General features: G+C 45.3%; 1 protein-coding gene across 2 annotated transcripts; it reads left to right on the top strand.

Annotated features, from left to right (window-relative positions):
- The first annotated feature begins 320 nt into the window (after positions 1 to 320).
- mrpl46 (mitochondrial ribosomal protein L46) lies at positions 321 to 4575 on the top strand. Of its 2 annotated transcripts, none has more exons than XM_076077798.1 (4): positions 321 to 584; positions 1455 to 1656; positions 2390 to 2560; positions 4174 to 4575. In XM_076077798.1, the coding sequence occupies exons 1-4, from the start codon at positions 324 to 326 to the stop codon at positions 4419 to 4421; spliced, it is 882 nt and encodes a 293-aa protein (XP_075933913.1). In that variant the 5' UTR covers positions 321 to 323; the 3' UTR covers positions 4422 to 4575. The 2 variants fall into 2 exon arrangements, with proteins under 2 accessions (XP_075933913.1, XP_075933912.1); XM_076077797.1 differs by having other exon boundaries at positions 323 to 584; positions 4177 to 4575.
- Positions 4576 to 14337: the final 9762 nt, after the last annotated feature.

The raw sequence follows: 14337 nt of genomic DNA, 5'->3' as shown, positions 1-14337 counted from the left end.
TTCGCTTTTATCGGAATAGACCGTTCGTCTTGCTGCATGGAATTGTGGGTAGAAGTAGAAATATGCTGCCTTCACTGCCTCATAAACCGTCGTAAATATAAAACTAATCTTGTGAACACCTACTTGATCCCTTCAAGTTACAATTATTCTGACTTAAGCTTTAGAGAACCGAAAGGAGAACACTTACAATTGGGAATTGGTGGTAATTTTTAACAACGTGGTTGAAAACCCCTCCTTCCGACATCTATAACGCCAGGCTTGTTTTCCTAAGAAGTTTCCAGGATTAGGATTTTTTTGGATCGACATTAAAGTAGCAAAAAAAGATGGCTGCGCCCTGTAGAAGGATGGCCAGTCGGTCTCTCTTACAGTTTCTGTCTTGCTTTAGCAGGACAGCGGTCGGGAACGCGGGGTTTCGTCAGTTTTCCAGCACTTCTGTTTGTCGGGCGACTTTAATGACCCAAAGTGTGACGGCAAGAGCTCGTTCTCCGTGGACTTTGATGGCAGCCGTGTGTCTGCAAAGATTCCCGGTCATTTCAGCGGACTGCACCCCGATAGAGCAGCAGTTCAGACAGATGATGCGCCAGGTGCGTTTGTTCAGCACGACACACAGGTGTAGACCGTGAAATGATGATGAGTTATCTATGCCGTACAGCACGTGACCATGTTTACCATCCAAATACTGTTGAGGCACCAATTTTGGTAAATTTATTTTTCCAAATGCAGCATGTGACCATGATAAAAAATACATGCAGTGGCAAATGTGATTCCCAATTAGGTCTACTGGGTCTCAGAATCCTGGGTAACACCCGCTTTTATTTAACAAATTGACATTTAATTTAGAACTCTCTCTAATCTTGTGGCGAGGCTCTTGAACTCAGCATACTGTAAATAAGATTATCTAACAGTATGTTCAGTTTATGGAATCAATTCATATTTTGAAATAACGTGCTATGATCAGTGAATCCTGTCTGTGCTTGTATTTCTCCCCCTCCATGAATGATAAAGCTGTAATTTCCAGCACATACAATTGTTGAAACTGTCCAGTCAAGAGGGGGAGAGGGCACACGTTCAACCAAATACTTAAATTCAGGCTTAGAATCTTTCTTTATTTGATTCCGTTTATTAGGATCATACCCTGAAAAAAAACATTGTTATAATTCTGTTGCCTGAGTGAATCAAATTGGGATCTGAAGCAAATTAATGGTTTATTTAAAAAACACTATTTTCACATTATTGCAGTATGTATAAGTCATTTAGGATTATTGTGATTAACTTATTGTGACATCAGCAGCAGAGTAACGTTTAGCTGCAGAAGGATATGAGGTAGATGACAGATCCATTGCGCTCTTCATCAGATGACACCCAGCAAAGATTTCCTAATCGGCCCAGTAAAATAGAGGCATGCGAAGGGTCCTTGAATTTGAGATGGAGACCTGCTCCGACTTGATTTTCAGATGGAGCTGGAGAAAAGCTTGCTGTCGGACCACGAGCTGCGGCTGCTGGAGGACGCTGAGAGGATGAGTCGCAAGCAGGCGGACGACTACGACTCGGATGAGGACGACGACCTCGGGGACCAGGAGATCGTGTTGGCTCAGGACCTGGAAGACTCCTGGGAGCAGAAGCTGAAGAGCTTCCAGCCAACGCCAAGGGTCACAGGTCAGCATGGGGAAAAATGGGACGAACTGTTTGTCTAGTGGGGTGAACAAGTATACGGGAATGTACGCGGTATGAAAATCTACTTAAAGGGACAGTGTGCAAGATTTGGGGGCATCTAGTGGTGTGGTTGCAGATTGCAACCAACTGAATACCAAGCGTTTAAGAGAACTACGGTGAGCCAGGGTTTGGTTTGTCCCTTCTGGGCTACTGTAGAAACATGGCAGACTGCGTGGAAGAGGACCTGCTCCTTACGTAGATATAAATGGCTTCTTCTAAGCTAACAAAAACGCAACAATTAGTAGTTTCAGGTGATTATTCACTAATGAAAACATAGTTATGAGTATGATATTCCATCTCTGCTAATACATCTCCAGAAATGCAACACACTGGCACTTAAAGTATTACAAATGGTGAAGTATCTGACAGTATTCAGTCTTTTGCCTCGCTCCAATCATTAATCAAGTGAAACAGAATGGAAAAGAAATTGAAATAATCTGAAGGCGCACACATGTGGGTTTAAAGGAAATTACCAGGGAGGAAAGAGACTTGTATTACTTTCAGTGCAAGATTCAACTTTTTTTTTTTGACATTCAGGAAATCTATTCGCTCCAGCACTCCCAATTTGCATTTTATTCCTAGTTGACATTTCCAAAGTTTGTGTCAAAGTTTGCCGTACAGTAGCAAGAGAGTCGATGCCGTTGAGTGGCAGCTGACGTTCCCGTCTCTTGTTTAGCTGATACAGATGAGGACTTGACCTCGTTGGAGCGCTGCCTGGCCGACTCGCTGTTCCTCCTGGCCGAGCAGCAGGTCGGCGAGGGGAAGCTGTGGCTGCTGCCTCAGACCCGGTGGCAGGACGGAGAAACGCTGCGGCAGACGGCCGAGAGAGCCCTTGCTTCCCTGCCAGGTAACGTGGCTTTTTAAGGAAGCTGATGCAACCGCTGTTTGAAGGAAGCTGCTGATATTCAGTCCGCTGTTTTTAAACCATGAAAATTAGTATTTAGCAAAGTATTCAAGTCTTTCTTCAGATTGAAATTTGCTGAATCATGGGCCACTGAAACCACTTTTCTTTCAGTTCCATTATTATACAGCTCATGGAGACTGACCAGTAACTTAACTGAAATATATTTCATTTGTTTTAAAATGACTATATATAAAATAATAGACCACAATGGTTTGAATCAGAAATGTAAAGTTCCATGTGCAGATATGTGCATAGATCTGTTCTCCCTAGATATAGAATTATTTTCATATTGTCAATTAATGTCCACAGCTTTCCATGTAAACTGTAACTTTATGAATGCTATTGACTTTATTTATATACATTCATGGAAAGCCGTATCAATGCCCTAACGCTACTTAAAATCACTGTTGCGCCCATTACACTGATAGAAACCTGATACTTTATTCTCTATACTTTATTATTTTACTTTTATTCTCATCTTAAACCACAAACGCGCTGAGCTTTACTGCCTTACCTTTTAATTTACGGTCAATATAGCATATTTTTTAGGAAAGTATTAACTGTCAATAAAAGGATACTGCAGTGTGAGAAGGAGGGTTGGAAATTGGTCACAATGTATTTCGATTAGCCTCAAAGTCGTCGCTTGCGGCTGCATATAAGGTTCCATCCATATCCTAAACATCAGCTTTTATAGGTTGTTTTTATTGTCAACACGCTCCATTTGCTGCGTTATCACCGTATCTACATCCAAATCTCTTTTAGCTGTCGTGACCCAGTTTCATCCTCCGGATCATTAAAGTTTGATGCGATCTTATCCAGAATAGCTGCTGCGCTTCTTGCACTGCAACCGTCCTTCAAACCTCCAACCGGCGTTTCACCAATCACACTGCAGCATGTTGTCACATCCGCACTTTGACCTCCAAAGATGAGGCTGCAGCAGACGGCAGGACGGACGTTTGGGGTCACAGCTGGCCAACGCGTGGGCCAGCAATGATCTATCCCACCAGATGTTGAACATTCGTCTTCTTTTGTGTCTCTTCTCTCTTCTCTCTCCTCTCTGACGGAAACCGAGCCTTTTAAGCTCCTAAGCATTTAAACAAAACGCCAGTGACGGAGCATGTTAAACTGTTCCACAACACCGCTCATGAACGATTAATGTGCAAACTCCATCAATCACTCCCCATTAAGACTTTCCACTTGACATTAACGCGTGCCATTCGGCGGAGGGGTTTTATTTAAAGTGCCTCACTGTGGCAGGGGTCGATCCATTTTTAATACAGCCAGACGGATCTCTTAACACGGCCGCGTCGGCGCCTTCCTCCACACGTTTAGGCCAGCTGGGAGCACGTGATTCAGAGGACGTGAGGTTTGATTCAAACTTCATTGAGAAAATTCACAGCGGAGGATGGGAAACAACAGTATCGGGGTAGCACCGCACTTAATACGGCAAAAACGTAACGGGTGCAGCTTCTGCGTTAAACTTGGGAACATCTGCACTTCAGCTCACCTTTAGTCTCCAGCCGAACGAGCTCACACCCTGTTTTGTCTTCCCACAGCAGCTGGTCTCAAGGCGACTTTCCTCGGCAACGCCCCCTGCGGAGTGTACAAGTACAAACTGCCCAAAGCCGCTCGGACGGAGAGCACGGTCGGAACAAAGGTGTTCTTCTTCAAAGCCGTCCTGTCGGACAGCGGGCCCCCCGCGGCCCCAAACGCTCCACTTCTGTGGGCGAAGAAAAGCGAGCTGCAGCGCTACCTGAAACCATCGTACATGATGGCGGTCGACCGCTTCATCCTCGGCCTGTGACACCCAAACACAGAGCGGGGACACCGGCTCACGGAACAATAATTTATGAGGCGCAGAAAGTTACCCTTGCAGTTTATCTGTCGTCTTGTATCATAAAGTGTTCTTTCATCCGATATATGTGTTGTATTATATAAATAAAGTGTTTTGATTCTAAGGTTGGCAAAACCCTCAGATTTCACCTCTGCCTTACACAACCAAGTAATATCTAGGCTGTCATGGATGCAACTTTTAAGAAATTATCTTGAAAATGAGTCCTGAACTTTGACTTATGAATAAAAAAGATCGGTAACAGTAGGCCTTTTTCAATAGAAACCCAAAGTTGCGTCAATCCAAGTCAAAGTGTGATTCTTAAATAGTAAGTAAACTACCCACAAGGCCCTCCCTCAAGCACCGAAACACCCAATAGCGAGCCTCAGAAGATGAGAAGCAGCGTCACGCACACCGTGTCACGATTAAGACTCCTCCATTGTGTCGCATACTTCAATGTGCTGCAACATGCGAGAGGGAAGCTCACATTCGATATTTCCCCTGCAGTTGGTTCAACTCGTGCTATTTGAAAATATCGCTCGTAAAAGTCGTAATGAGTCAAAGAAGGATATAGTAAGATTTAGCGTGAGAACCATCACACACAAACCAGAAGTTTGTGTGTCAATCAAATTTACGTTTGTTTCTGATAACTTCAAACATTTCCATAAAAATTATTTTTTTCAATTTCTGATTTCTAGGTTTTGGTAGACTCGGTACAGATAATAATTATATGACTGCCATACTAACCTGGACTATAGCAGTTGTCTTAACGGAAGTGCTATTTATTTATTTGTTTTTTTTACACCTGCAGCAGTTAATGAGCACACCGAAAGCCCAAATGTTGCTGCCGTTTGGAGTGCAGGCTTACTCATGAGCTACGTCGGCCCGGCAGGCCTGCTGGAGGAGATCTGTTGGGCTCCGGTAGATTCCCGTTGTCCGACAGTAGATGGCAGTGTTGGCACACCGGCGCCGGGAGGAGCTCTGTGAGGAGCCGTGTAATTACGCCTGTGTGGCGGTGACCCCAGAGGGAGGACTGCAGAGAGAGCTTTTCTGATCAACTTGGCTTCCTCTTACTCATTCTGAAAATATCCATCGTAGCAGGCAAATGTTCCTCTGGAATGGCTACGATAATTCGTCTTAGGTAAGAGCATTCTGATGTTCCCGACCCAGCCTCTCGGATCAGCCTGTTCTTTCTATTTGTGTCTGCCGGGACAAGGAGTTATTAATGTTGTAGACATTGGCATTAGATTTTCCCATCTTTATTTTTCAGGGCTCGTTGAAAGCCCGCGGCCCGAGCCGCTTGCGAGATTGGCTGAGTGCAACGCAGCCCCGCTCCGTCTGTGGAGATGTGAAGGTCAGGGCGAGGTAATAAAGGCCATTTCTAACTGTTAAGACACTTTGATCTGCACACAGAACCGGAGCTTCCTCTTCTGCCGGCTGACAGAGGCTGCCTCCGTCCGGGTTATGGTCCCTGATGTCAAATCGAGGTGTAACCGCAGGTACAAAAAATGAGCACAAACAGTCGCTGCTTTCATCTCCAGGGGGAGTCTGATGAAAGCGTCTTTTCCCAAGTTGTAATGAAAGGGCCTAAGAGGTTGGAGGAATTGGCTTGGGATCAGAAGGTTGTCAGTCTGAATCCTGAAACCATCAGGGAGTTGAAAGGGACCGAATGTTTCTATACCTCCCCTTTGGAAAACCAGTAAAGGTTCCCTTGAGCAAGGCACTTAGCCCGCAGTTACTCTTGGTGAATTGCTCAAAAGAGAGAACTTGTTGTTGGGCGGCTCGTGGTAAAATAACTCAATAAATGCTAAAGCGGCATTCTACCAATATCTACATGTCAAAGTCAAATTAATACTCAAGTCACGTCCTCCATCTCTCTGGAGGAGCTTCGTCAGGTCTCAGAAAATGATCCCGATAACGCCAACAGTCAGGGTCTAACTAAATATGCTATCGAGATGCATTATGGGAAGTGTTGACTAAAATGTTGACCATTTTCTTTTAAGATTTGTCTCTGGTGAGTCCCCCAACTTTATGGAAGTGTAATTCTAAACCCCTGGAGAACTCTTTAAAAGAAAAAGAGTTCTTTGTCCAAATCCTTTTTATTATGAGCCCTCACCAGTAGTTAAAGGCGTAGTCCAGCAAAATAATATTGCACTTTCATAAAGTTGGGGGACTTTAAAGTGACGCATTAAAAAAAGAATGGTCAAAAACGTAGCGGTGGGGGCCGAGATTTCTAGTCCCGACTGTGGTTCAAGCTCCAAAAACAGGATCCTACATTTCCCATAATGCAACTCGGTAGCATCTTGCGTTAGACTTCCCCTGTCTGGTAAATGCGCACATCTTTTGCTATTCATGGCCCAGTTTGTATTACAGACTTTTTGTCATAAACTTTTAGTCTCCACGCCCAAGCTGAGATAACCCTGATGACATCACTATGACATCACCAGGGTTACTTTAAAAAGATCCTGGACGTTATGCAACTGTTTTCACAGGCTCAGTAGTGTTTCTTCATGGGAGTCGACTGAAATTTGTGTCACACCGGTCGAGTTTTTCCTCATTTTCTAGAACAATTGATTAATTTCCCACCGTCTCCAAGCGGAAATGAGCAAACCGAATATGTACGATATCTACTGTTCTCTAAGCCATTTCATAATAGAATGCCTAAAATCTGTACATCATTTGGGAAAAACCTGACAGTTGCCAAGGGGGAAAAAATCCTCCTGTCGAGCCCCCTGAGTCTGCCTCTTCATACAATTAGAAAGCACATAATAGCACCGGGATGACAAATGTCAAAAGAAAAGGTCTTGCCGTTTTTCGCCACTGGAAAAGGGTAAAACAGAGACGGTAAATGCAGAGAATGGATAAGGATAAGGATAAGGATGTTTATTGTCATCATACGAACATACAACGAAATTGAGTTGGCGACTCATCAGTACAGCAGCAACAGTTAACAAGTGTATAAAAACATTAAGACAAGACGATTTAAAAAAAACAAAAAAAAAACAAGACATTAAATAAATATATACAAGATAAAACAAGATAAAGCACAGGCATCAATGGCTTCAAAGTGAAAAATGTGCTTGGTTACAGTGTCGTGTTATTGACTATGTTTGTTTCAGCAGTGTCCGGTGTGAGCTGGGTGTGGTGGGGGGGTGATGGAGGAAATCGCTCTGGGGAAGAAGCTGTTCCTCAGCCTGTTAGTCCGGGTTTTGATGGTCCTGTATCTCCTTCCTGATGGTAGTGGAACAAACAGAGAGTGACCCGGGTGTGTGGTGTCTGTGCAGATGTTTCTGGCCTTCTTCTGGAGGCGGCCAGCATACACAGTGTCCAGGTCAGGCAGGGTAACTCCCACAATCCTATGTGCTGTTCTAACCACACGGGCCAGGTCCCTCCTGTTCTCTGCTGTGCAGCTGGCATACCACACAGTAAAGCACTGACACAGGATGCTTTCGATCACGCTTCTGTAGAAATTAACCAGAAGTGCAGGGGGCAGGCCAGCTTGTTTGAGCTTCCTCAGAAAGAAGAGCCTCTGCTGGGCTTTCTTCACCAGGTGGGATGTGTTCAGGGACCAAGTGAGGTCTTTAGTGATGTGGAGCCCCAGGAATTTGATGCTGTCCACCCTCTCCACCTCCTCCCCACTTATGTAGAGTGGAGAGGGTGTGGTCTTCCTGGATCTCCTGAAGTCCACTATGACTTCTTTGGTCTTGGTGGTGTTCAGGGCCAGGTTGTTGTCCGAGCACCCCTCAGCCAGATGTTGGACCTCCTGTCTGTAGTGTGTCTCGTTGTTGTTGGAGATGAGTCCCACCACAGTGGTGTCGTCAGCAAACTTCACTATTGTGTTGGAGGAATATGTGGCGGAGCAGTCCTGGGTGAAGAGGGTGAAGAGGGCCGGGCTGAGCACACAGCCCTGCGGTGCACCAGTGTTCAGGATGGTGATTGTTGATGTCAGGTTCCCTATCCTGACATTCTGTGGTCTGTTTGAGAGAAAGTCCAGAATCCATGAACAGAGTGATGTAGAAAGACCAAGGTTTTTGAGTTTATGCACCAGTTTATGGGGGATGATGGTGTTGAAGGCAGAGCTGAAGTCAATGAAGAGCATCCTGACGTATGTGTTAGGGTGCTCCAGGTGAGACAGGGCCGTATGAAGAGTGATGGAGACCGTGTCCTCCGTAGACCTGTTTGCTCGGTACGCAAACTGGTGGCTGTCCAGGTCTGCTAGGAGGACGTCCTTGATGTGTGATAGTATCATCCTCTCGAAGCACTTCGTGATGACTGGGGTCAGGGCAACTGGGCGGTAGTCGTTGAGGCAGGTGACTGCGGTCTTTTTTGGGACAGGGACAATGGTGGTGGCTTTGAGGCAGGTGGGGACTGCAGCTTGTTGCAGGGAATGAGGCGCAGGCTTTGGAGGCGGCTGACGGCCGTGATTCAAGCCCCCCCCCCCGCTGCTTGTAACGGTTGCACACGTATGTGAGGATGTCACATTCACACTGGCCTCGTTCTCTCTGGGGATTTCAAACTGATTTTGAAGCAGCCCAGTGACATATTTTGAACCTTATTCTTGATGATCCTTTGAAGTTCAATGCAATGAGTGAGGCCCTGCCAGGCTGAGGGGCTCAGCTCCATGAGGATGTCCTGCGCTAATAATAGCACACTCACTCTTATGGCACTGTCGGGCCCGTCGGGGGTACAAGCACAACACCAAATGGCAAACGATATCTCCTCTTCAGTGTTCATATGTTGCACAACAATTCTTATATAAAAGCTATGAAAATCCAATCCAAACCGTTTTTACACACTGCAATTTTTTTTCTCTCCATTCTTTAATTTTATGCAAATCTATGACTGGGATGGATGTAAGCAGGCCGGTCGTCCACGGCAGCTTACTAAACAATTTGATAAAGAAGCTTATCAAGACTCTTTATGTAACACGTAGAAACAGGTAGAGAGGAGTGCGGCTCAGTGCGAGGCTTCTGGATCCCGACCGAGCCAGACCACCTTAAGCTCCTTAACCACCGCCCTCCTTAGTTCCACTCTCCCAGCATGCAGCGCTAGCAGCACTGCGCTATATTTCTTACCCTTAATCATTCAGTGACAGTCAGCTTAGCATGCACACTTTTCAAGCCCCGTCCTGCTTCGCCTTTACCCGCAGTGAAGAGTTTTTGTCTTTGTTAGTCACCATTTAATTTTTAGTCACTGGCGTTCCTACTACCTAACCATAGATTAGATTAGATCCAACTTCATTGTCATTGCGCATAGTAAGTACCACTACTAACATCTTACCAGGGAGTGGTAGGTGTGTAGGTGATCTTAAGGGGGGGGGGGGGGGTGAAGGAGGAATCCATCCCCTAGAATGACAAAAAAATGCATCCCCCTTGTTAACCTCCATCCCCTACTTACAGAGGGAGGGCAGGGCCAGAGGTTGTTTAATTAATGTGTTAGTCTAGTCTTGACTGACTCCTTTATCTGACTGAGGTTTGTGCAAGTTAGAATCTATGGCTCCGACCATGACTCAGAAACATCAGTAGCTTAACTGTGCTGTGGATTGATAAATCCATGGTGCTGTCCGTAGCGCTGAAGAAGTAGACAGATTTGTAATTGCGACTTTCTTTCTCTGAGTGCCGCTCCTCTGTCAGGTTTTGTGTTGGTTCTGTAATTTTCTTTAAACTCTGCACTATACTGTATATCGAGATATATCAAGATAAACTGTAATACTACCGCAGCCAGCCAGCAACCACACTGCCCACAATTCCTTTCTACCAACAAGCACAACATTCTGCTATCTGCAACAATATGCTAGTATCAAACAAAACCATCGACCAGGGTGGAAAGAAAGAAAAATGTCTTGACAAGACAGCCCTTAAAAATATATATATATTTTTTAGGCTTCAACTTATTTACATAAATAAATAAGCAACAACTCTGTGAAAGCAACCCCAAACTAAGCTATTATTAAGAGTTTAAAGCTAGGGTTGGTAATCTTCTTTGGCTTTGGAGGGAGGCCTGAAGGGACGGGCTGTCGGTGTTGCTGACTTGGCGACTTTTTCACTAGACTTAGCGACGTTTGGAGTTAGTGCTGCTAGCTACTTTTATCGATGCCAAGACTGGGCTGGGTTTTTTGGTTGAATAATTCTTTAAATCTACCGTACTCTTGTAAGTTTTTCAAGATGACCAACCCTAGCTTCATCGGGACTGTGTAGGTGTGGTTTGATCCGATTTGATTGAAGGTTGCCTGGCAAAAAAAGCAGACAACCCCTCAACTGACCTCTACTGGAAAGGAGCTTCACCAGGAAGATATTGTAACTTTCTTGAATTACCGTTTTTTTCAGTGCAATTAAAACAAAACCCCCAGAACTTTCTACCTCTAGCCCAGTAGCCATTTTACAACCTCAGAACACAGTTTTACTACCACAAGAGCAGACTCTTTAACGGTGGCAGTGTTAAGAGACTCGCTAATGTCTGTCCCGTGGCAGAGATGTGATTTCTCTCTCTCCCCCGGCTGGATAGACATCTTCACCTCCAATCATAAGCAGACGGTCAGAGTAGAGTACATTTTCCTGAATGTAAAAGCTGTGGTGTCATTTGGGGGCAGCATGGCGGAAATGATTGAGCTACATATACATATAAGGGCTAATATCAGTGATGAATGGGAATAAAGTGCCTTTTAACTGTTACACTGCCAAACGGTATGGAGAAGCAAAGTCCCGCCCCTTTCCGGTTGACCACCATTGGACCTTATTTCGGGAAAAAATACGTATATACGATAGTCAACGGCGAGAGATAAAAAATGTTTAGATCCCGTTTGAATTGTGCCATGAAGTAACCTACACATACGATGTTTGTCAATTCAAAAGAGGATTTTGCCCGCCAAGAAAGTGGCAGTTTGTCGTAAAACTGTTGAAGTATAACAATGTGAAAATGCATAATTAGAAAGAGTAGATACCGAAAAGTCACGCAAGTGACGTCTCTCGCTGAAGCTACGTCTCTCGCTGAAGCTACGATGCCTGTGTGTTTCCTACCGGGATGTACTCACACGAACAACAGATCGTCCTCATTCTTTCGATCCCCGGCTGAGTAAAACAGTCGCTGGTCAAAACACATCAGATAAGATAACGCTACATTTGTGCGTCGACCATAGCTAAGTTACCTTTGCTAGCTAGCTAACGGCCGTGCTGGTGACGAACATTGCGTGAGACAAGATATGTATTTCACTGAGCGGTTTCACACAGAACTAAATGATACTACGACAAACGGGAAAAGAACGGCATGCTGGGTACAACTCGCTCTCTGTCGCTCGCTACAATATTAACTGTCAAACCGCCGAACGGTACGCTGGGCACAGCTCGCCAAGGAAACGCAGTGTTGAGACCGAAGTTGTTTGGATGAGCGGAACTCGAGAAAGTCACAACATGAAGGACATTTTTAGAACAGGCACTGCACGAGCGTTGAAAAACGAGAACGCGTCAATTTACGCGCGGACTTCAATTGATGAGAGCCGATCTGGAGTATTAAGCGTGCCGTGATGCCATATCTTCAGTTGAAGCAATCCATTAAATCATCACACTAAATGTTTCATATTTCACTTTTGGCTGTTCCTGTTTAGTACAGCTCCAGTGAGTCTGCATGTATTAGGAAGGAGCGAGAGATTGTGTGTGTGATGTTGTTGGGATGGAACAGTTGGAGATGGCAGACGCCCCCTCCTGCTTCCTCCTGTCCCAGTCTCCACTCTGCAGTAGGAAGCTGTGGTCCTCCACACCTCCGTCTATCCTTCCTTCTCGCCTTCCTCCCTCCCATCCCTCCTTCCATCCAAAGCTGTGTCTCGGTCAGTCGTTTTCATTATGAATATATCATTGATTTGCTTATTCTGTTGTGATTTTGCGTATGTGATGTAATTTATATTTTTATATAGTTTGTTGTTTATGCATTTGTGCAAGTTAGTGTATCCTTGCCATAGTGATACAATGGATAGTTGAGTATGTGTAAGACGCAATTTTCTGTTTTTTGTTCCCTTCCCTTTATTTCTTGCTTCTCTTATTTATTCTCACCCCCTCCAACACACACACACACACACACACACACACACACACACACACACACACACACACACACACACACACACACACACACACACACACACACAGACAGAGATCCGTTCATACTGTGTCTGGCAGGCAGACCTCCGGCCTGCAGGGTGAGTCCTCCTTCCCTCTGACTGTCTGGATCTGCCACCTCCTTCCTATCCTTCCCCCTCGTTTTCCCAGGGAGCTGTCAATCCAAAACAGACTGTTGAGTGGGTAGCGTTAGAGGGGGCGTGGAGAGGGGAAGGATGGACGGATGACAAATGGGGTGTTAGGGTTGAAAGTGGGGTGAGGAAAAAGGGAGTGTGAATGGACAGCAGGGGGGTTAAGGTCACATCCTACTGTGCGGTAAGATGGCATCGCGTCAGGACGTACGACCCCTCCGCTGCCCTTCCACCATCACTGTCACCCCCTCATAGCACCCCCCCTCCTCCTCCTCCTCTCCTTCTAGCCATACATGCCGTTCGATTGGCTGGTTAGCGGTTCACCGAGCGTCATCACACCGCCAGGTCACTGGTAGCAGATGGAAGGAAGGCTGGAACAAGTTCACTGGTTCAACACTGTGAATTAATGTAGAAAGAGAGGAGGCAGAGGTGTTTGATTTGAATGCGGTCAAAGAGCTGCAAATGTAGGACAACTGCCAACACAAAGTCAAATGAAGCTGAATCAGATGAGTGGCCTTTAGATACTTCTAAACATTTTTAAAAAAGGGGAACCTTCACACGCAGCGGTTCATTGATTGGTGTGGGTAATTTGTTGGCAGCAGCCTGTGAAGGGGCGAGTCCCCTTCCAAAGACCTTTCTGATGACGATCAATGGTCCCTGAGGGACTCCTGAATGGCCTCGGCTTTGGCACCCACTCCCGTCCGACAACCCCCGGGAATTCGGGGGGGTGGTGGGGCAACAGCTGCTGCAGCAGCCAAACATCTGGCAGACAAGGTAGGAAAGTCAAAGTCTCGTCTGGAAGGTTGTCGGTGGAGACGCTGGCACCGAGGATCATGTAAGACGGCGGCGTCATCGTTAACTGAGACTGCAAACAGCGCGGCACACATCTCCCCAGACAGAGGAGTCGTCTTATCTTCAAAGTGCTACTGAACATTCCCGCAATGATGAAAGACACAGAGGTTTTGATAGGAAATCCTGAGGGACTGTTAGTCTGCGTTGCATACTGCATGCATGGTGGCAGTTGGTGTAAAGACCCTTTTTGTTTTACTACCTGCCTGCCTACTGCTGCACTCCAACTTCTTCCTTGTAAGGAATCATTCAAAACATAGTTTCCATTTGCGTGTTTTAATCTCTGTGGGTTGTTTACACCTTCAGGGTCACATCTGAGTCAATAAGGTCAAGTGAGGTGTGATTTGTTGTGAATCGAACCTGTGATGGCATGACATAGGACTTTTAGGACGCACCTACTTGAGAGAATATAATAACAGTAAATCCATCCATTGATGATTTTGCAATCGCATATTCGACCTGTCCTTGGCACATTTGCTTGGATCTTGCAATTTCTTTCCAAAATCTTTGGAGCAATTGTTCCTTGAAAAAACATTGGCAAACATATGGTGGCTGAGAGAGCCAAATGCAATATTTTTATGTTTTTTAACACAAGCAAATGAAGAAAAGATCTTCACCAATAAAAACACGTGCTCAGCATAAACACCCAAACCACATTTGGAAAATACAGAGAATAAGAGCGAAACGCAGCAAGAGATACACAACGTCAGAATTAAGTAAAAACACAATAGAAATCCCTATTTTCATTTGGAGCAATGTGATGTCAAGCAATGTCTCGTTTTGTCCCTGCCAACACTCCAA

Source organism: Anarhichas minor, unplaced genomic scaffold, assembly GCF_050575085.1.
Source record: "Anarhichas minor isolate MPS153535 unplaced genomic scaffold, ASM5057508v1 ptg000062l, whole genome shotgun sequence".
NCBI classification, from domain to species: domain Eukaryota; kingdom Metazoa; phylum Chordata; class Actinopteri; order Perciformes; family Anarhichadidae; genus Anarhichas; species Anarhichas minor.
Note: the sequence above shows the minus strand (reverse complement) of the source record. Positions and strands in the feature narration are given on the sequence as shown.

Coding starts and splice junctions, on each gene's coding strand:
- mrpl46 (XM_076077798.1), top strand. CDS start 324: ATGGCTGCGCCCTGTAGAAGGATGGCCAGTCGGTCTCTCTTACAGTTT. Junction 1,657..2,389: donor GCCAACGCCAAGGGTCACAG/GTCAGCATGGGG, acceptor TCTCTTGTTTAG/CTGATACAGATGAGGACTTG. Junction 2,561..4,173: donor AGCCCTTGCTTCCCTGCCAG/GTAACGTGGCTT, acceptor GTCTTCCCACAG/CAGCTGGTCTCAAGGCGACT.